This window comes from Myiozetetes cayanensis, unplaced genomic scaffold, assembly GCF_022539395.1.
Source record: "Myiozetetes cayanensis isolate MyiCay16 unplaced genomic scaffold, myiCay2020 scf4, whole genome shotgun sequence".
NCBI classification, from domain to species: domain Eukaryota; kingdom Metazoa; phylum Chordata; class Aves; order Passeriformes; family Tyrannidae; genus Myiozetetes; species Myiozetetes cayanensis.
This window is the reverse complement of record NW_026087631.1, coordinates 49,764,717-49,788,588: the sequence shown is the minus strand read 5'-3', so window position 1 is coordinate 49,788,588 and position 23,872 is coordinate 49,764,717. Positions and strand designations below refer to the sequence as shown.

Here is a 23,872-nt window from a genome sequence, read left to right as displayed (position 1 = left end):
AGAAAAATACTCTCCAGTTGATTATGTTTGCATTCTGGTATCAACTATTTCCATATCCCACTGCTAACAAAATACAATACCAATATTACAAATTTAAGAGAAAGTATGGAATATATCCATGCTCATCTACAAGTTGCAAGACTTCTGTTTAATAAACACCAAGTATAGTATTTAAGATTCCAATTATTTTCACATATACAGCCAATATTCAAGTCCTTACTTCCTTTATAAAAACATTTTGATCCAATTAATAAAGACAGTACACTTAAAAAAATTCAAATTTATAGTACATTTGTTTCTGTACATGTATAAATCTCCTGGCAAAAACACAAATACAGAATCTAACAGCTTCACCATTTACACCTCCTTTGGTGAACACAACTTTGTATCACATGATGTAAGTACCATCTTTGTAATATTTCATGGATTCTAGTTGCTGAGTCATTGCAAGAACATCCTGAAATCCCGTACTGAGTCCAGACATGTGTTGAAAATAAGCCTCCTTCTCCACTTGGACAGTTAAGTTGTTTACGCCAGCATCTTTCAGAATTGCTGTGACCTGAATAGAACAGTATGTTAACATTAGTATTATACTTCATATGTATCTCACAATAACTTGCAGTGTTCTGGCTCTGAAATGCTGTACAGGAAAAAAACCCTTATCATAATCATTACTTCAGAAAAGCCTTTGACAGCATCTGCCATAGCATACTCCTGGAAAAGCTGGCAGGCAGCCCACAGCTTGGACAGGGGCACTCTGTGCTGTGTTAGGAACTTGCTGGAGGGCCGGGCCCAGAGAGTGGTGGTGAACGGGGCTGCATCCTCTTGGCAGCCGGTCACTGGTGGTGTCCCCCAGGGATCAGTGCTGGGCCCAGTCCTGTTCAATATCTTTACTGATGATCTGGATGAGGGGATTGACTGTACCATTAGCAAACTTACAGATGACACCAAGTTGGGGGCAGTGCTGATCTTCTGGAAGGCAGGAGGGCTCTGCAGAGGGACTTGGACAGGGCTGAAATAAATGCGATGAATCCCATGGTATGATGTTTAACAAGGCCAAGTGCCAGGTCCTGCACTTTGGCCACAACAACCCCCTGCAGCGCTACAGGCTGGGGACAGAGTGGCTGGAGAGCAGCCAGGCAGAAAGGGACCTTCGGGTTCTGATTGACAGGGAGCTGAACATGAGCCAGCAGTGTGCCCGGGTGGCCAAGAAGGCCAATGGCATCCTGACCTCTATCAGGACTAATGTGGCCAGCAGAACTAGAGAAGTGATTGTTCCCCTGTTCTCAGGACTGGTTAGGCTGCACCTCAAATCCTGTGTTCAATTCTGGGCCCCTCAGTTTAGGACGGACATTGAGGTGCTGGACTGTGGTCCAATGAAGGGCAGCGAGGCTGGTGTAGGGACTCAAGCACAAGTCCTGTGAGGAGAGGTTGAGGGAGCTGGGGTTGTTTAGTCTGGAGAAGAGGAGGCTCAGGGGAAAACCTATCACTCTCTACAACTACCTGAAAGTAGGTTGTAGCCAGGTGGGTATCAGTCTCTTCTCTGAGGAAACCAGCAGTAGGACAAGAGGGTCTTAAGCTGTGCCAGGGGAGATTTAGTTTAGACATTAGGAAGAAGTTCTTTACAGAGTGTCGTGGGTTTGCCAACCAGCCCCCCTCGGGCGGAAAATAGTTTTTCCAGGTGGATTTCCAGAGCAAAGTCAATCAAAAGTTTTAGTAACACCTCTGCCAATTACATATTTAAGAAAATGGAAGAGAAGCTGTGTGGTACAGAAGAAATTAGGAGCCATGTAGGGGGAGGTGGCAGGCCCCAGGTGTGGGTCAGGCCTCCTTCCTCCCCCTGGCCCTGGGCTGGGGGCAGGTGTGTCACTGAAGTCCCCCTGGCCGAGACATGTAACAGAGTGGAGGAAAAACTCTAAAGAAAGACTGCCTGGATGAGACATGCTGCAGAAGGAATTCCAGGCAGAGAACGCAGCCTCCAAGGTCAAAGCTGGCAGCTGGAGGAGAGGGAAGAGATGCCTTGAGGAGGGGGGAGACTCCTTCTCTCCCCCCTCTCTCTCCCTTCAGCAGGGAAAAGACTGAAAACTAAAAACTCCTGCCATCTGTGGAAGATTATGAATGAGGAGACACCTTGCAGCTCATGAAAGAGCCCGTGCTGAAGCAGGTAAATGCATGTGAGCGTACGAGAAGGCTGTGACCCTGTGGGAGGCCTAAGATGAAACAGTCCTGCTGGAGACCTGTGGCCCATGGAGATAGAGGAGAAAATCATCCCGGATAGGACTTGTGATCCCACTGAGGGATCCATGCTGGTGCTGCTGAATTTGTGGCCCCAAGGGACAGCAGAGAATGGAAGACCTGTTGCTCATGCTAGAGAGATCTATCAAGGACTGTCTCTCGTGAGGAGGGACCCCAAAGGAAACAGAGGAAGGACTCAAAGCCATTATCCCCTGTAACTGGGGTGAAGACCATGGTAAGGCAAGTGTCCCCTTGCAGTCCATGGAGGACCCTACAGGGCCTGGGTAACCCCCAGCCTCCAGCCTTAGCCCAGGAGGGGGTGGCCCTGAGGCCACCACAGTAGAGAGAGAAAGAGAGAGACATTTCCAGCTGTGACAAATTGGAGCTGTTGTCCTAGAGATAACAGCAGAAGAACTTTCAAGTGCTGCAAAATTATTTAGAAGGTCTGTAGCTCTAGAAGTGGAAAAGAGATTGCTTCTCCTCCTAAACTGATACAAGGGGGGAGGGGTACTCCTGTATATACATAGCACTTTTGCCTAGTTAGAACTGTTGTATATATAGTTCTTTAGTTTTTATCTTGCTAGTAATAAATCCTAATACTATTCTCCCAACATCAGATTTCTTTTGTCTGCATAAACCTTCTCTCAACTTATAGCAATTGTGGGGGGGGGTGAGAGAAAATTGGTCCAGAGTAAATCCATGACACAGCGAGACTGGGCGCTGAAGCAGGCTGCCCAGGGAGGTGGTGGAGTCACTGTCCCTGAAGATATTTAAGAAGAGACTGGATGTGGCACTTAGTGACATGGTCTAATAGACAAGGTGATTTTAGGTCAAAAGTTGGACTCAATGATCTCAGAGGTATTTTCTAGTCTAGATGATTCTGTGATTCTGAGTGACAATGAAGAATTCAATTTTCTGGAAAGCAAAGACTAGCTTCAGAGGGTATGGCTTTGCAACTTCTGCACAGCAGGCAATTCTTGCATAAGGAAATATGTTTGGGTGTCTTGCATAAGGAAATATGTATCTTTTTAAGGAAGAGAAAAACCTAAGGCAGAGAGGTAGTGGTAATCCAATTATAAACCCATCCAGATACCCTTACTGTTTATTGCCTCTTTTGCAGGCCTATTTTTCCATTTCCCCTTCTTTTCTCAGAGCAGATGTCATGCCACAACAGTGAGTGTTTAGGCAGATGTTCTAGCAAACCACTCTTTGTGCAGCTGATTCCAAGCTAGCATGCAAGGGGCAGTGTAGGAGACTAGCTCTGAGACATTAATGGATAGCTACAAAAAAAAAATCACACACAGCAGCTTTAATTTCAGTCTGCGATGGAAAAAGGATTACCGAGTAGGAAATTAGGAGATTAGAGTCCGAAAACTTTGCACCTTACCTGCTGTACAATTCTCTGTTCCATTACATCTGATACCACTTGGACATGTATTGTGCCTGCCACAACACTTGCAGAGTGACACCAAAAATGAGGATCTCTGTAGGATATGACTCCCTCTATTTTTTGAATCTGAAAAGCAATCACATTAGCAACAATTAAGAACTTATTTTAAAATTGTGTATGTACATGAATAATTGGATAATATTTCACAGGGAAACAAAGCTGTGTAGCATAGCAGCTTTCAAGCTAAGCTATTCATAAATTTTTATATAAATATATATAAATATATATATAAAAAACTTCACAGATATATATACTATAATCATAATAATTTAACTCTCTATAGAGCGATCTATTGATCCTTAACAGAGAATAAATAGATCAGTGTACATGCACTGACTTGTTAATGTGGACACATATATATACACATATGCAAGGTCACCTTGCTACTACTGTCAAATACTGGATGGTAAAAGTCAAACTAAATGAAAATCCAAGAAGAGCACAACGCTAAATAGGATGAGAAAAAAACCCCCATATTTAGTGTACACATCACAGGAACATACATGGACAGACTAATCAGAATGCTAGTTGGGCATCTAACCATTTCTAGGGCACCTGTTACCTCATTACTTAGCAGCTATTTAGTTACCATAGCTGAACTTCATTCAGAGACATAAATTCTTTCTGCAATTTATAATTTTTCAAATTGATCTTTGTTCTCAGTCTGACTGGGATGGTTTTTCACAGCAGCTGGTAAGGCACTGTGTTTTGGATATCGCTGAACTGTTGAGTCTTTATCTTTTGTACTGGGCACTGTCAAGGCCTTCTACTTTTTCTACTTTGCCTTCACCCGATGGGTAGGCTGTAGATGAGCAAGAAATACGGAGGGGACACAACCAGCAAAACTGACCCAAGTTGTCCAGAGGGATATTGCATGCCATATAATGCCATGTTCAGCAGTAAAAACTGGAGTAGAGGAAGAAGAGAAGATTTTAGCTTCCAAGGCAGCTGTTGCTTGAGACTGCCTGGGTATTGGCTGCCTTGTGGGAGGTGGTGCATTGCATTTTTTTCCCTTTCTCTACCTGTTAAATTATATGGTTTCCAGAGTTTCCTTGCTTATTTTCCCTGTCCCACTGGCAGTGGTGGTGGTGGTAAAGGAGGGGAGTGATCAAGTGACTGTAGGGATGCCTGGCTGCTGGCTGGAGTCTATTGTTTCACCACGATGCATTTTTTAAAATGCTTTTCATATTATCTTTTAATGAATTGCTCTTTGATTGCTTTCAAAAAGTACCTTCTTTTTCCCCAGCCTCCCAGAATTTACTTCCCTAATCAAAAAGTGAAACCACTCTCTGCACCTCACTTTCCTGTTACTGCAGAAGTCTCCCCCAGACAACTTCCATTTGTCCTTTTCTTTCTCATGCAGACAAGAATACATTTCCCCCTCTAATAACTGACAGGACATCATCAGGATAGTCCTCCTTGAAGCCTCTAGTTGACGGTATTCTCAAAGCACTTTTAATTCTTTGTTTTACATAGAGGAGTTCTCTACACTGGGGTCAGCACTATGATCTTGGGCAGGAATTTAAAATGAGCCAACAGCAAAGACTAACTACAGCCTCAAAGCAGATGCTGTACTGAAGCAGACAGGAAAAGAATGAACTAGAATGAGAAAGTAATTAGAAAAAACAGCTTAACTTTTACAATCCCACCTCATGTGAACCAGTATGCCCTTTGTGACATGAACAGATAAGAAAATCTGAAATTACAGGCTCATGATATAATCCTGTAGCCTGAACTGCTCGCATCAAGTTTAAAAAGGCTGCAAGGTTCCGGGAACTGCCATGCTACTTTCTTAGTACTATATACATTTCCCACACTGTTACCATACTTGTCTTACATCATACCATAAAAGCTACCCATAAAAACCAAAACCAACGCAAGTCTTTCTAGCTGCAAAACGACTTTTATCAGTAGAACCACTAATCCTGTCACATCTCTGCAAAATAGATTTTAAACAACTTAAGACATGGAAAGATAATGGAAACTGCCAGACTGAACTACTTGAGTTTAATAATTATTAAAAAAATTACAGTTTTGTATGTTTGTATATGAAAACATTTAGAATTGTACCTTTTCTAAAGCAGCATGCAGATCTTTCTCCTGTTCCAGAGGTATCCTCAACAAAAGCACTTGACAGGCATCTTTCAGTAGGGGGATAACACTAAGAAAAATCAATGTAGCAATAAAGAGAGAGCAGAGCGGATCAGCTATGAGCCATCCAAATTGCTGAATAAATATCGTGGAGACAATAACACCGACACTGCCAAGAGTGTCTGCTAACACATGCAGAAATACACCTGAAAACAAAATAAATGGAGTGATTAACAGTTCTGCCTAAAGTGTATGTATATGTTCAACAGGAAAAACACAGTAAAGCTTATTAAATATCCTCAAGCTTAACCAAATATCCTCTGCCTAATCTGGGGAAAAATATACAAAACATTTAGCTTTCTAACATTTAATTATAAATTAACATAAAACCAATTTTTACTCTATAGGCCGATGATCTAGGCAGGCATCCACAGATTAAACTAAATGTCTTTAAATTGTTAGTGAGATTTGTACTATAATCATAATAATTTAACTCTCTATAGAGGGATCTATTGATCCTTAACAGGGAATAAAAGGATCAGTGCACATGCACTGACTTGTTAATGTGGACACATATTGAAGTATTGTTTGGTTTTTGTACGCCAATTTTGCTCCAGTTTAACAAGAACATTGTCTTTTTGCTATGGCTAGGAATTTTATATTTTATACTGCTTTCATTGTGGGTTCATTCTCAATGTACGCTCAATGGGCATAAAAAAATACCCTCTAAGTATTTGTAAGATTAGGGCTGGTTAACTGTCAGGATTGTGAAGAATACTAAAACATAAGTATGGGCAGACTTCACAAAAATGGCAGACAAAATGAGTATGAATAACCATGATAACCAACTGAATTAAGACATAAAATCACCAATAAAATATGAGACTATTCACCACATCCTGACAAGCTAACACAAAAAACATAATTCCTTTATATATATATATTTTCTTATAAGCCAGACAATTGGCAAATAACTACTTTCTAACTACTAGGGAAAAAAACTCTCTGTTGAAGTTTTATATACATTGCCATCTCTGTTAGCTTATGATTTCAGGTTTGAAAAAGAAAGTTTTGTATTTACCACCTTATCTTCTGAATCACAAATAAAAAATCAGAAATAGTCTAGACTGCTGGTCTGCATTTGTTCTCCTGCTTCATACTCCCTCCCCAGTGTTTCTACAACCAACTGCCACATGATACCTAGAAACATGGTAGTACCTTTATAGACAGAGACCTGGTACTTCCATTTCCAGATTGAAATTAGAAACAAGGACTTAAAGCTTATTGAATAAAGTTTACAATGGCCATTTATTAATGTTGGTGAAGACTGTAGATTACTGCTCTTTACTGGTCCTTTGGTATTGACCACATCTAAGAAATCCATGAAAAGAAACATTTCAAGTTAAGTTTCTTCAAGTTAAATTCATAAACGGTTTGAGCAATTCTGATCTAGCATATCTAAAGGCTGTCAGATCACTCCTGGAGGTGATTGATGCACAGTACTAGGTATGACTCTTAAAATCTTCAAGGTCTGCTGGAAATCACATACATCTTCATGATTCAACAATCTGCACTTGCCTCTCATGTTGGTATTCATGCCTCCTCCAGAAAACCCATGGGAATGTCCATGGCTGTGCCCATGGTCACTGTGGGAATGGCTGTGCCCGTGGCTGTGGCTGTGCCCATGGTGAGAATGGCTGTGATCATGGGAGTGACAGCCTCCCCGAGAGCCTCCATGGGAGTGCGCGTGGCTAAAGGCACAGATACCAACAAGGTTTACGATCAGCCCTCCAACAGAGACTGGCTGTGAGAAGGAAAAAAGTCTATTATTTCACTGCATCCTCCCAGGTGATCAAATTTGTCTTCTAGTGGAAGCATTGACAGCAACACAAGAGTTATTCTAATATGAATTCTTCATCATATTCCTTTTACTATACAACCTGGTTTCAAAGAAGTTTTCTTCCTCTTGCAAAAAATCCACTTCCCACCAACCCTCCAAAAACACCCTACCCAAACCCCACCACTTAAATGTAAATTCACAGAACAAGATCAGATAACAAATTTTGTTTAAGAAAGGCTGACCAATTTTATTTCCTTTCAAAAAGAGATAACAGTGGTTTGATTACAAGCTGTCCCTTGCTTTCACTGGCCAAAGAAAAAAAAAAAAAGAAACTTCACATTTTATCTAGGACAATTTATACTTAATTTATACTTAAGGTATAAATTTATACTTAAGGTAGCAAATAATGCTTTATTGGTTGAATTGTGGTTGAATTACGTTTTTTATCTGCTTGCTTATTTTTCAATTCTTCTCTTGAAAAACTAGTAAAGCAGTAGAGTAATTCCAGCTAAAACTTTAGGGGTTAGTAGACCCTTCCTTGGCTATGCAGACTGTGCTCATGTAGAGACCTTCCAGTCCCAAGAAACAGGACTAGTAGTGAAAATGGACCAAATGCTGAAGATAAAAAAACCCCAGAAATAAAAATCAAGCCTTGATTTCAGCAATACACATTTATTTTCGGCCCTACAAAAAAGTCTTTGTTACAGAAGAATGCAGGAGAGCACAAATTCATATGTATGTGGAAGAGAAAACAAGTGAAGCTGGAAATGCAATCAAATATGGCGAATTCCATAATAAAAATAATTTGAAGAAAATGAACTATTACATTAGAAAGAAAGGGATAGTATCTTGAAAAATTAAGTGGGGAGTCCCTGAAGAAGCTGTGGAAGGTAGAGAGACATAGGTATACTTAAGATTATCTATGCAGATCATAATTGTCATAGTAGCATATTCTGCATAATGTTATGGGTTCTGGCTCATTTTTGAGGTTTCTCAGATACTAAGCTCTTAGTCTAGTATTTTAAAATCCTTTCTGTAATAACTGACATTGGTATACGTAACAGCAGAACCAAATTTAGTCTTGTACAGACTATTTCCTTACTATATTTTATTGTAGAAAGACCATCTTCTAAAAAGATTAGAGCTCCAATATCTTAGGAACAAAAATCACTCAACTGTTATAATGCAATTACATTCAAACCTACATGTTTTCATACTTTAAAATTAGGTGTAGTTTGCCCTTTAAAATTATAATCTGTTAAAAAGTCAAGACACAGTTTAAATCCCTTGAGTATGCAATTTTGATAGAATCATAGAATGGTTTGGGTTGGAAGGGACCTAAAAAACCACCTATTTCCCCTTCCATGGGCAGGGACACCTTTCACTAGATCAGGTTGCTCAATGCCCCATCCAGCCTGGCCTTGAACTCTTCCAGGCATGGGGCATTCATAGCTTTTCTGGGCAACCTGTGCCCGTGCCTCACCACTCTCACAGTAAAGACTTTCTTCCTAATATCTAATCTATATCTACCCTGCCTCAGTTTAAAGCCATTCCCCTTTTTCCTGTCATTCCATGATTTGGTGAAAAATCCCTCTCCAGCTCTCTTGTAGGCTCTTTTCAGTTCCCAGAAGGACTCAGTAAGGTCACTCCGGAGATAAACATAAATGAACCATTTACTGCAAAACAGTATTCAAGCAGAGTGAGAAAACTTACAGTTAGCATGTTTGTATCTATGTATGGAGGATCCACCAGTCTGGTCACCGATTCCATGAAGACAAAGAAAGCAATCACCATCAGAAAGAGGCCATTAATAAATCCAGAGAGAATTTCTACACGTCCATACCTGAAAGTAAACATAGATACTTTTTAGAGTAAAGAATGGGTATTCTGAGCAAAATTCAAAGTTACAATAAATAAAGTTATAATATATTTAATACAGCATTAAGATAGCTATGATATTTTCCCCAATGCCACAAAATCATGCCTCAATTTCTGACTTATTTATTTCTAACCAAAAGATTATCAGTTTCCAACTGTCCAAACTCAAATGGAATAAAGCACTATTAATATAAGTATTTTTTCATATATACTGCCCATTCATGGCTTCAAATTGCTAAACTGCTATGCAACCATATCAAGTTTGATTATTTCAGCAGAATCTAAATCCTCATTTGAACACTGACTTTTAACACATATTTTTGTTTGACATACATGCATATAAAGAATGAGGCAATTCCTAAATAATATTCACAACTTGTAGAGATAAATGAATATTATATTTCAGATACATTTTTTGCAGGGATAAGAAGAGAACAGTATGAGCCCAAATGCAACAGAAGAGACACAGCAAAAAAACCACAGAAGCATGCACTAGTAAAACATCCCAAACATGCCAGGGCATTTTAAAAATGAGCAAGTAAAGTAAGTTGCAAATAGTCCTTAAAGAAACAAATACACATACCCATATGAAAATATGCGAGTTGCTTTCCATCTTGTCATCAGAGCTGCAAAAAGCCCCATCACTAATGCAGAACAATCAAAAAGCATGTGAAATCCATCAGAAATAAGGCCAAGGCTATTGGTCCATACTCCATAAAAAAGCTCCACAAAAGTGAAAGCCTAAAATGAAACAGAATTTGAATTTTTCCTCAAATACTAACTTATATATTAATGTTTTGGTAGCTAGCAGGAAATTGTTTCCATAGAACACTTGATACTTTTCAAAGGTATTGTTCAAAGTATTTCTAGACCATTTTATCCCTCCTCCAGTGAAATAAAAGTGATACACTCCAAGTTTATGAAGACACATTTTTGAATCTACTCTCCTTAAAGCCTTGCACTTTATAAAATCTTCTGCAGGAGTAAATTTAAATTTTCATTTAGAATTTTAAACTGATGTTCTGCAGACAAAATTTTAAGCATTTTGTAATTAAACAATGTAAGAGATCTGATCTGATCTATTATTAGTGTAAAAACCATGCTGTCTATAAATTGTTATGTAAATGTTTTCTTTGCCAGTTACATTGACTGTTAAATCCTAGGAATTAGTTTTGAGAAGAGCAGACATGGAAAAAAAATTAATATATACTTTCCCTGAACAATTTACTATTAATATGTCTGCCTAAAAACTTTTTTCCTATCTTTCATATTCCATAATGGAATGCTATAAAATTATAAAGGATACTTCAAGTTTTTCCTCTTATTTTCTTGGATAAGTGGCTAAGAATGAAGAGAGATCTCTGCAAATGAGATTCTATCAGTCTTGCTTACTGCATTCTCTTTTTACCTATTCGATAACAAGAGAAGCTAGAAATAAAACCAGCCTACTCCAAAATTACACTAATCAATCCCATGCCTTCTCTTTTATTGTGTCCATCCTTAAAGGCATTATCAGTTTTAGCTTACCTGCTGGCAACACTGAGGTGTGTTAAACACACGATTATACAAGTGTTTAGTTACCGGTGTAACAATTACACATAGAACCAGTGCTGCCTGCAACAACAGATCAAAGTGACCTGTCTCTTACTGTAAGATTAGTATAAGAGTCTTTTAACATACCATCTAATTAAACTACTCTGTCAAAGGTCCCTTTTAAAACAATCAGTTACGAGAACCTTTTAAATAATAACTTTTCTTTCTGTATTATGTATGCGCTACTATGATTGAGTTTGAAGAAAAGACCATGCACTTACCAGATTTAGGCACAAGAAATAGAAGATCTGCCTAGAATCATACTCCTCAAGAATTTGTTTCAGTGACTCCTTAATAAACCGAGGCAATGACTGAGAGCTCTGCTGTAATGCATCACCCATGAAGTTATAGAGAGGAGTGCCTTCAGGGGAATAGCCGATAAGGGTACCCTTCTGCCCTTTCCTGGAGGGGGAGGACAGTATATTGGCAGCTGCAAGGAAAACACTGAAGTGTTTGTTGCTGTTTCCAAGATTCGCAACTTTTTTATAATTTGTTGAAACAGTAATCAAAGTTTGTACAAAATTTGCAGGCAGCAAAGTGACTGTCAATTTCATCTTGAGGTTTATCATTAGATTTCATTGCTATGTAAGATTAGATCAGCACTTCCACGTCCAGCACTTCCATCTATTACCTTCCTTTTTTTTCACAGACAGACAGTAAAAGAGCAAAATTTTACAGGCCCTCTTATTAAAATATCCATAAAAGCTCATCCAAAAGACTTCTGCACAGCTTAATTTTCTGACTGGCTTCCCAGTCGTAAGAACAACATTAATTACAGTTAAGACAGGAATACTTACATAAAATGAAGAAGACAGCACTCACTACCACCCCTCCAGAAAGAACATGCTCTGTGCTTTCATGGTGTGGTGGCTTGTTCATAGCTCGAAGCTGGTCTGTTATTGGATGCGTCCAAAAGTTTCCAAAAAGTAATGCACTAATGAAAGTAAGAAACGATCCGTATCGAGCACATGTGGAAGCTTCCATCTTCACAGAACATATAGACTCCACATAAAAATCCAGGATCACAACAAAAAAGATGACTGTTATGAAAGGCATGATGAGAGAAGACCAAGACTCTACTTTACTCTGCAACAAAAAATAAATTTCAAACAGGACTGCTCACCTTTTGATGTGATTGTATATACAGTATCACATATAATTCACTTGAATTACAAATGTTTTCAGTAATCCATCAAAACATAAATACTTTTATACTTTCAATTAATCATATAAAACCAACATGCCAGGTATAGAAAGATACATATATCTAAAATGCACAACAGTATCTTATTTTAAATATTTTCATGTCCTTAAAAGCAACACCACATGCAATGCCATGTTTGTAATGGCCTACTCTGCCTATGCATGTGGGCATAAAGAGCATGTTTTTAAAACACAATGAATAATTTACTCCTTAGAGATAAATAGTTGTTATATAGTTTTTAATACTTGTGCAATACTTGTAGATGAACCCAAGATATAATATCTGAGCTAGAAAGATGAAATAAAGTTATCACACAAAGGAGGAAATTAAGGTATCACACAGATAACAACCAAAATATAGAAGGAAAACATAAAGAAAAAAATTCAAACACAAAAATAAAAACATCAACTTTGATAATTTTAAAGATATTTTAAAGAAAATATTTAAATTTCACTTCTCAAGCATTACAAAAAATGATTTATCTTTGTACTTGTTATCTTACCTCTGTTGTCAAAGACAGGACAATGACCCATGGGCTTAACAGAAGGACAGAAACTAGATGAGACAAAGCTTGAAGACGCTTGGCTCCACCTATGTCTACAGACAGTTTTCGGGAAGCTATGTGAAAACCAACCTTACAGCACAACGCCAGTACCAGAAGCAGTACTCCCCCCTAGAAACATAAGGGGAACTAGTTAGCATTTCTTAAGACCTAAAACCCTCATTCCAACACAGTGGCACTTACATGGAGAAAAGATTAATGTGCTTTCCTTAACTTGGCAATAGAAACCAAAGACAGGATATTTCCTGTAATTGTTGCTTAGTTAAAAAACAGTAATGTGGTTTTATTTATTTATTTATGTATTTATTTATTCACAACAGCCTAATATGACTTGTATTTTAAAACTCTCAAGAGTGTTAGTTGTCATACAACAGCAGTGAAATGATACAAACAGCATATGAGGAAAAAAAAATCACACGTAGTTTGTTTTTCCATCTTCCATTATTAAAAACATGTTGAAAGCATATATAAACCCCCAAAGGTTCACATCACTTTGGCCTCTAAGCCCTTCATAACCTCTTCATCCACTTACCTTTAATCACACCATATCATATTTCTCCACGATATTTTCTTTCAAAATTGTTCTATAAATGAATTATAAGATACACATACAGCATCTTATCTCCCTTAGATCACACTTGTTTTTGTGCACCATTAACCAGTCTAACATTTATTTTTATATTAATACTTTCTCAGCTGCTCTGTATTTTTTTCTTGTTTTAGTCCTCACTGCAGCCACTTCAGCAGCAAGACTAAGCTAACACAACTCAATCAGCTGGATCAACCTTGTACAGTAAGATTATGATACTCAGCTAGTCATATCACCAACTACAATGGGACTGAGAAGTATCAGCATCTGTGTCTTTAAATAAAAGTCTAATGTAAAGGAAAGGCCGGGGAAATATAAAGAAACATCAACAAAACACAGACCCCAAAAGTGAGTAAGACAGAATACTTCATGATAATTTTAATTAGACTGTTTAGGTTATGCATTACAGCAAAGTCCTTATCAGCTACAGAGGTTGAATATTGTACAGTGTGGATTGCTGTATTGAAGCTGCTCAAACTCCTATGAAGATGTAAAAATTACAATGCTAGTTCAGTTCCAATATGGGGGGAGAGGGATGTTCAAATTTTGGGTTTGATTTAGGCTTGGATTAGCTCTGAGCTGGTGAAATTCTTACCTACAAAACTTACATAAATATTAACCTTTTAAAATACAAGTTATTTACCTTGTGATCTGCAACACCCAGGAAAGCAATGATTGTATAGAGAACATGGGTAAGAGCACTGTCATGATGCCCCTCAGCTAATTAAAAAAAAAAATTAAGGAAGAGTTTTATTTGATGATTTTGTTTTAAACCAAAGAACAGGCAAAAGTAGCAAAAGACCACAGAAAGCAGAAGTAAGCAAACTGAGCTTTAAGGTGTGTTGGCATGTGGAGGACAGACAGAGGATCAGGCTCAGCCCACAGCAAGGTTTGTGAAAGGCATGTCCTGATTGACCAACCTGATCTTCTATGACAGGATTACCTACCTAGTGAATGAGAGAAAGGCTGTGGAAGTTGTCTGCATGGATTTTAGTAAAGCCTTTGACACTGCTTCTCACTGCATTTTCCCAGAGAAACTGGCTGCTCATGACTTGGATGGGTACACTGTTCTCTGGGTAAAAAAGCTGTCTGGATGGTTGGACCCAGAGAGTGGTGGTGAATGGAGACACACCTAGCTGGCATCCCATCACCAGTGAGGTTTCCCAGGGCTCAGCACTGGGGCCAGTTCTGTTTAGTATCTTTATCAGTGATCTGGATGAGGGGATGGAATGCACCCTCAGCTAGTTTACAGATGACAGCAAGCTGGGTGGGAATGTTGATTTGCTGAAGGGCGGGAAGGCTCTGCTGAGGGATCTGGACAGGCTGGATCCATGAGTCGAGGTCAATAGTATGAAGTTGAACAAGGCAGGTCCTGCCCTTGGGTCACCACAACCCAAGGCAGTGCTACAGTCTTGCAAAAGTGTGGTGGTGCTGTTTGAACAGTTGCTGAACACGAGCCAGCAGTGTGCCCAGGTGGCATTTTGGCTTTTACCGGCAACAGTGTGGCCAACAGGACAGGGGCAGTGGTTGTCAGCAGTGGTGAGGCCACACCTCAAATCCTGCATTCTGGTTTGGGCACCTCACTGCAATGAGGGCACTGAGGTGCTGGAGCATGTCCAGGAAGGGCAATGGAGCTGGTGAACATGTGTGAGGAGCAGCTGAGGGTGTTTAGTCTGGAGAAAAGGCGGCTCAGGAGAGGCCTTATCACTCTCTATGACTACCTGAAAGGAGGTTGTAACAACATTAGCTTTTTCTCCCAAGTAAAAGGAGAAAGGACATGAAGAAATGGACTCAAGTAGCACCACGGAAGATTAAGATCGAATATTAGGAAGAATTTCTTCATGGAAAGGATTGTCAAGCATTGGAACAGGCTGAGTCATCATCCCTGGAGGTAAGGTATTTAAGAGACATGTAGATGTGGCACTTAGGGACATGGTTTAGTGGTGGGTTTGGTAGTGCTGAGTTAATGGTTGGACCTGATGATCTTAAGGGTCTGTCTTAAGGTCCTTTACTCAAGCCTTTCTATGAGTCAACTCACTGAAAAACTAAGTGAACTAACCAACAAGATTCCAGAATATACCGTTTGTAACTGTAATTCCATGTTTTTATCCTTCTTTTGTAAAGTTTACTTTCACTTTATTTTTACTGCCCATCCTTAGACATACTATATTTTGTCAGTACACTATGATGAGATGATCAATTGGAAACTTTCTTCGGGATCACTTCAAATTATAATTTAATTCAGTACACTCAATTTTCTTCTGCTCCAGTAATAACAGTCACTTGCTCTTACACATAGCAATAAAGGATACGATGTTCTGCTATTTTAGCCATGAGGTCATCGTTATCAAAAAGTAGCAAGCAGATGACAGCTATGATGAAAAATGCAGCACCTCTTGTCTGTAAAAAAAACCACCAAACAACAAACAGCTGATCAACAAAAACCCCCAAATATTTTTATAATTTGCTGTAACAGTTTACTATAAAAAAACAATCCTGGAAATCAGTCCCCTCCCTCCCTGCTTCCTGATCATTGTAAGCATACTTCAGTACAAAAACCATGAATGAAACACCTGTTTTTTAAGAAAGTGATCTTGATGATATAATTTCACATTTTCTTCTGTTTTTCAGATTTACAAGATAACTCAGGACACATCACCACTGTAGCAAGCTAGATGCCTGTACCTGACAAACTTCAAGTGTGATTATTTTCTTCTTCATGGTGTGTTTCTGCCTACCAGAATGCACTGCTACTTCAGCCTGATGATTTAATAGTTTGTAACATCAATGAGCTATAAACAAGATCTGGTGGACAAACTGTCAAATTTTGTCCTAGAGGAGGAAAAGGCTAGAGAACTACGCAAAGGCTATGAGAAAGAACAGCTGTGCAGTACGTTTAGAGGGAAAAGACAGAAGAAGCTATGAAATCCCAGCTCCCAGAGCTCTCACCATCCAGACTTAAGCCACTGCAATTTTGGTATTCATCATCTTGGCAAGACACTGAGCTCTACATCTGAAAAATACTATCACAATTTAACTTTTGAAGCCAAATAGAGCTATCACATTCTTATTTCAGAAAGTCAGCTGACCAGTTCACTTCACAAAGCTGAAGCATTCAGAGCACAGGGTCATTGCTCCCTTGTTTCTATGCAGCTGAATTGCCAAACATGGCCCACTGAGACTGAAAAAGAACCTCTCTGAAGCTCTACGTCTACTCTTTGGATGGTTGGCTGGAAAAAATAATTTGTCTTCTAGAGAAAGATCTTCATGCTGCATGCTCTAAGATTCTCAGTTAGAGGGGGTTATGTATAGCATGCTGGACCAGATGACTGTGCTATTCCCGCTACGGCCAGCCTAAAAGTGCTTAGGGGACTCCAGTGCAGTTATGAGACAGAGATTTCAGAACTCCCAGCCTGAGGTGGCATCAAAATGAGACTTCTCTTACATAGCAAGACCTCTAGCCTCAGATATATGACAGTAGGTATCTTCCTCCAACTTTTACTGCTTTTGAGTGGAAGTGGACAAGAATACTAGGTGTTGAGATAAGCTCATTCCATGTAGGGCTAATTAGGTACATTTACAGCACACCTTGCTGTGTGTAATGGGACTTGAATGTCTCAAGTAGAGGTCTCTGATTCAGGGAAAGACTGAACCCAAATATTCAGCACATACAGGATCAGGAAGACATGAGAGTGCTTACAGAACTTTTTGGCAGAAAAAACAAGAATATGTGAAAAGCTGAACACACAGAAGACTCTAGGCCAGCCACTGGAGATTGAATTGCTGGAATTCACTGTCTAAGGGTAAGGACCACTACATGAACATATGTCCTTTTCTCAGTTTGAAATCAAAATCCCATTACAAAGAATGCTGAAGTGTAAAAATAATTGTCAAGGTTCTTTTCTGCCTACAAACAGAAAAACTTCTCAAGTATCTGCCACAGAGGTCCAACAGCTTCACCCACTGTTTCCCTCAATTTCACCACTAATTAAACTAAAAAAAGCACATTTTCTATGAGTATAGATCCACAACACAGTTGTTCCAGGTAAAGAAGCACTTGCATTTATAGCATTCAGCATCTTCCACAATTGGTAACGTAGATTTTTAAATACCTTTGCTGGTCCTCCACCTGAGCTTGTGAACAAGACACTAAGAAGTGACAGCACAACCAAATCACTGTGCTCAAACAGCAACAACGTCCTATAAAAAAGTGAAATAAAACACTGAAGTCCATTTACAACAAGTTTACCTCACAACCTTGATATATACTATTTCAGCTAAAATTAATGACACCGTAAAGATTTATCCTGTGATTTCAAGTTTAAACAATTCAAAAGGATAAATGCAAATCTACTTGCCTTCACCAGCAGACAGATCTGGCTGCAGACAGCCAGACATATCACAAAATGAGGACTTCCTAGCTCAAGGAACAGATTAAGATTATTCATTTATAGATAACTTTAAACTGTACTTTTTTCTAGCAACACAAGACACTAACTTGCTCAAGATAGAAGTATTATTCCCATTACAATACCTCCTCTAAACTAGTAGCTGGCTTCCACAAAAAAGAAGTCCTGTTCTGTAGTATTACATCCTTCTTATTGAGGTGCTGATGGTCTAGTAGTTTATGCCACCTCAGAACCTCTTAATTGCGGAAAATAAGAAATTCTAACTTACATCTCCTTCAGACATCAAAGGCTGACTAACAAGCTTATATTTACAGCTTTCCCAAGCAGAATATGAAAGTAATTATTGCTGTCAAGTTTACCAAATGCTTTTGCAATCCTCTGCATGGCAATACAACCTGCTAGGACCTGGTTCTGTTTGGGATGAATGCCAGCATGCAGAAAGACATTAGAGTATTAACTAAGTTAATACAATTAATCACAATATGATGACTCTCAGGTATGTCTTCTATGTGTAGTGGATAAAACTTCACCTTCATAAAATCTATCATTTAAGGCTTTACCTTCTTCTCTCTCGAAAGATGCTTTCCAATATATTGGATATCCAATATACCTTAATTTTTGGAAGTCTAATGTTACTATTTTATAGTTACTCGGTCAGTACTACTAATAAACAGCACAAGTGATTTTACTCTGAGTATGTGAACTAATGTTACCCAATTCCAACACAGTTCACACAGCCAATCAGGTAAAGCAGTACCCTGCAACGAGTACATAAATTAATTCTAGTCACCTGTCACAGGAATTCCAGCTGTTATCACTAGCTGTCAAGCCATGGACTCCAAACAGGTAAATTAGCAATTGGCATTACAGTAATGAGACTAGAGAAATTATGAAAACTACAGTCAAACAGACAGTGACCTTCATGTATCATCATGTGTTTAGGCACTATCAAAAATTTCACTGGCATCTCACCAAAGAATTAGTGAAGTAAATTACCAGTTCAACGGAAATTATATATAGTTTTTCCCTAGCACAAAGAGTTCACAGGAAAAAGCATAAGAATTAATTTAAATTTTCAAAAAATACATCAAGTGGCTAGCATCATGGGCTGACAAACAGAAAACAAAAAGCAAAGGAGCGAGACAGTGAAGGATGACAACAGAAAAATAGTATTTACGGTAGATATATATTTACCTCAATGGTCCACAAAGAGTGAGGCCAAAAAACCACAAGAGTGAAATGATACATCCGACAACAGCATGCTTAAAAATTCTGACCCACTACAAAGGAAAGGTATTTCATTATAATTTTTTTGTTTCAAGATAAGCACCCCATTCCTAGCACTCTTTTAGCACAGTAGCTGTAGAAATTGAGGGGAAATCATAGCTTTGCAACAAACATCACATCTTCAAAATCCAGAATTTTAAATTTTTAGCAATAGCAAAACCATACAGGGATAGACTTTTTTGAACTCAAATGAAAGATGCAATTTATTCCCATTCACATTTTTTAAATTCAGCCATACGTCTCTAATGATGAAAGCAGCTGACACTTGGACTATGAGGCTATCCGTCAGATTCTGTCTACTTAGCACATACACTGTGTCGAGTTTTGAGCACACAATTAAATAAAACCAAGATGAATAAGAAGCAGGTGAAGAAAACGTATTTCTTACAAATCAGCAGGTTCCAACCTGGCCCTACTCTAACTCCTCAAGATACTGGAAACTCAACAAAGGTCTGAAGAGCAGTTACATCAGCCCCTCATCACATGCAGAAAGGACTCTTGTGTCGTGGGGATAAGATCGAAGCATTTCAACATACTGGCAGTCCAGAAATTGCCCTTCTAACTGTCTAAGTCAGCTAAATAGACTAAGCTCTTTTTGAAAATTCCAGTCCTCAAAGTAGATGCTTGTATGAAGATATGGACAAATCTTTTTACTATACTCTCAAAAGGAACTGACAAAAGCTAAAAATGCTGATTGTGTTTGTGTACTAGACACCGAATTAGTTACACACTTCTAGAAATTGTTAGCACATCTTCCAAGTGGAGGAATTTTTATTCTACTTCCACTTTTGGCAAGAGCCACATAGCCAAGAATATTTACAAAGATGTCAACCACTATTACACATGTCAACTCACCTGATGCTTGGTCACTACTTTTCCAGAAGAAAATGGTTTTTGAAACAAAACCATAAAAAATGCAGACCTGTTAAAATAAAAAAGTTTTCTCTCTTAGTATATTAGCTGTCAGCTTTTTATCCAAATCAGCTCTAAATAACTAGGTCTCTCACATCAGGCTCAGTTTACAAAATGGCTTTCCCTACAATTTTTTCATTAAAAGGCCATGTTGATCACATTCATTAGCTTTGCTTTCCCTGATGCATTACTTGTGTCACATACCAGTACTACAGTGATGACAAGTGAAGTTCAGTTCTGGTCAACTTTAAATGCAAGTTCTTGACAGAATTGCTAATCAGAAGTCTACTCGTGATTTACAAAAATCAAAATAACTCAGAAGTTCTGAGGAGAAATAATACTCTGATTTTTATTAGCAAGATAGATACACCTAAAGGTTTACTCCTATATGGAATGCTGTATATACAGTCCTGTTAGAAATGGTAAGACACGGAACACAATTTCTTCAATTGGGATCAAAAGTTATGGGGGAAAAAATACTATGGTGCTTGGGAACGTGCAAGAAAAAAGTGCAGAAATGTAAACAAATTTGAAATAAAAGAAAAAAATGAAGTTCCAAATATTCCAGTTCTGCCAAGTTTATTACATAAATGCTCTTCCACACAGCATCATGTAAACAGGAAACAGAATTTTCTCTGCAAAGGTTGTTTCTTCATATTTGCTATCAGTTTCTATACCATAGCCCTCAATGTGGGAAAAATAGCAGTTGAAACTCACAAGAACTACAAAAATACAAACTACAAAGAAGAAAGCTTATCTTCTACACTCTTCTTAAGAAAATTTGGACATGCCCGAGTGTCCTGGTTTTAGCTAGGATTGAGTTATTTTTAATTAGTAGCTGCTACAGGGCTGTGTTTTGATTTCAGTATGAGAATAATGTTGATAACACACTAATGTTTTGTCATTACTCAGTAGTGCTTATCCGAAACTAAGGACTTTTCTGTTTCCCATGCTCTGCCAATGAGCAGGTGCATAAGAAGCTGGGAGGAAGCATGGCCAGGAGAGCTGATCCAAACAGGCCAATGGAATATCCCATACCACAGAACATTACACTCAGTAAATAAACTGGGGGGAACTACCCAGAGTGGGAGGCTGATAATGATTTGGGGATGGGTTGGATATTAGTCAGTGCATGGTGAGTAGTTGTATTGTGCATCACTTTTTTTTTTCTTGCTTTTTTATCTCCCTTTCGTTACTATATTTTTTCACTTTTTATATTATTAATGATTTATTACTTTAAAAATTTCAATTATTAAACTGTTGTTATCTCAACCCACAAGTTTTGCTTTTTCTTTCCTCCTGATTCTCTTCCCCGACCTCTGGGGTGGGAGGAAGTGCTTGTACAGTTGTGTGGTACTTGGTTGCCAGTCAGAGCAACTGTCACAGCAACACCAATTTTGAAGTAGGAAAAACATTTATGTTTCTCGAGGGCAGACAGGCCTTACAGAGACATGTGGAAAGACTAGAGAGCAGGGCAATAACCAGTGGGGTGAAATTAAAAAGAGCAGGTGCTGGGTTCTCCATCTGGGGTGGGTAACCCTGCATGTATGCACAAACTAGGGGACAAAAGGGTGGAGAGCAGCCCTATGGAACGTCTGATCCGATGGCAAGTTGAATATGAATCAGCAATGTGCCCTGGCAGCAAAAAGGGTCAGCTGTGCCTTGAGGTGCAATTACATTCAAGCACAGCATTGCCAGCTGGTTGAGGGAGGTGACTGTCCCACCCTGCACTGCACAGGTACAGCCTCACTTCGAGTTCTGTGTGCAGTTTTGGGAACTTCTTATAAGTAGGATATCAGACTGTTAAGAGAGTGTCTGGAGGAGGGCAGGAGAAGGAGGAGCTGAGGTTGCTTGGTTTGCTCAGTTTGGAGGAGTCTGAGGGGTGACCTTATGGCAGCCTAGAACTGTGGAGCAGCCAAGGGGCAGGTGCTGACCTCTCTCTGGTGAGCAGTGACAGGGCATGAGACAGAATGAAATTGCACCAGGGAAACTTCACATTGCATGTTATGAAAAGGTTTTTTTACTGAGAGTGTGGCCAGTCTCTGGAACAGGCTCCCAGGGAAATGTCACAGCACCGAGGCTGTCAGGACACAACATTCTTGGTCATATGGTTTAGTTTTATGTAGTCTTGTGAGGAGCAGGGAGTTGGACTCAATGATCCTTATGGGTCCCTTCCAGCTGGAGACATTCCAAGATACTGAAATTATAGTGAGCAGAGATACGAAGCAAAAACACTCCTACGAACAGAGCATTTCCTGGATTCACTGCTATGCCTTCTACTTCTTGAGTAATCTAGAACAAAATAATGCAAGGTACAAGCTCGACGCTGTCACAGAACACCCCACACAGGATGTTGTTGTGGGGTGGACAAGGCTGCATCCCGTGCACACTCACCCCAGCTGCACCACGAAGATGAACTGCACGAGGTGGACCGCTTTCAGGAGATCATAGGATTCAAACAGGCCCACGGCTTTCAAAACCTTGGTGAAGCACAGCAGCACGATGTACCGGGTCAGCCTGCGGAAGGAGAGAGGCCGGTTCGCGCACTCCCCGCGCCCGCGCACGCCCGGGCCCACAGCCTCAGCGGAGGACACGGCCACTCCGGCCCCGGGGAGGTCCCGCCGCTCCCCTGAGGGAGGGATGGCCCCGGGCCGCGCCCCGCACCCCGCGTAGCGGCCTCTCCCACCCTTCGCCGTTACCGGGCGCTGGGCACATCCACGGGCCCCAGCGCGCCGCCGCCGGCCAGGGCCTGCCCGCCGTACGGCTGCTCCATGGCGGCACAGAGGGGACTCCTGCGCGGTGCGGCTGCGGGTGCTCAGGCGCTCGGGCGCGGCCTGCCTGCCCAGCGCCGAGGGCACTGCATCCCCCGCAGACAGCGCAGCGGGACGGGAACGAGGAGAGCGGAGCGGGAACCGGGAACAGGAACCGGGATCAGCAACTTCGGGGCGCCGAACGCCGTCCCGCGCGTGCGCGGTGCAGTGCACAGGGCCACGGCGGGGCTGGGGCGGGAGCGGGAGCTGCAGGGGCGTGGCCGGGCCTGGGCTCCCTGTCACCGGCGGGGGGGCAGTACGGGGAGGTGGAATTCCATTCCTTTTTTTTTTTTGTTGGTTTTTTTGTTTGTTTGTTTGTTTGTTTTTTTTAATATAGCCACTTGAAACTAATGGGAGAAGTCGAGGCGGAAGGTTAGAAGGTTAGAAATGTCCACATTGTGAGCTTTCTTCCAGCTTCCAACTTTCTGGTTTTAGGACATCCCTACACGTGATTTTGGTACTGGTATCTATATGTATATATATAGAGAGAGAGAGATAAAAACTGATATAATGAAATAATCTCAGCAACGGTCAGCTGCATGTTGGATTTCTTTGAAGTAGACTTGGTAGACTTTAACTAGGAAGAGAAGAAGGGACAGGAGCACAGAGGAGTATGACTGCTGACATGGTCAGAAACTAAAGACTTTTTTTTTTTATCGTGTTTGCAGATTTGCAAATTACTCCTGGTGTATGTGGAAACTTCTGCATGGCAAACTATTAAGAGAAGTGCTCATCAGTGATGAGCTCTGCTCATCAGCTGCCTTGTGAAGACCTCTTAAAAGTTTAATCCGCAAGTCCCGTCTCCTGTTCAAACCCCCTCTGTTTACAACTTGGAAGACCATGGAATAATGATAAGATGCCGATAATGTTTGTAGAGAGGGAGAAATAAATAAATAAATAAATTTAGGGGATGGGGTGTTGGGGATGGGTAGGGGTATTAGTTTAGTTACATGCCGTGTGCTCTGTGTCTGGGAGATGGAGATGTTGGTAAACAGCGCAAGAGAGAGGACTG

General features: G+C 40.0%; 1 protein-coding gene across 1 annotated transcript; it reads right to left on the bottom strand.

Annotated features, from left to right (window-relative positions):
* Positions 1-122: 122 nt before the first annotated feature.
* On the bottom strand, positions 123-22,958 carry SLC30A5 (solute carrier family 30 member 5). The gene is made up of 16 exons (XM_050330061.1): positions 22,750-22,958; positions 22,445-22,567; positions 19,994-20,060; positions 19,046-19,131; positions 17,555-17,642; positions 15,755-15,842; positions 14,086-14,162; positions 12,794-12,964; positions 11,885-12,173; positions 11,309-11,517; positions 10,078-10,235; positions 9,330-9,459; positions 7,355-7,580; positions 5,756-5,982; positions 3,623-3,751; positions 123-559 (listed from the first exon to the last, which is right to left on the bottom strand). The coding sequence occupies exons 1-16, from the start codon at positions 22,821-22,823 to the stop codon at positions 389-391; spliced, it is 2,313 nt and encodes a 770-aa protein (XP_050186018.1). The 5' UTR covers positions 22,824-22,958; the 3' UTR covers positions 123-388.
* Between the last annotated feature and the right edge of the window lie 914 nt (positions 22,959-23,872).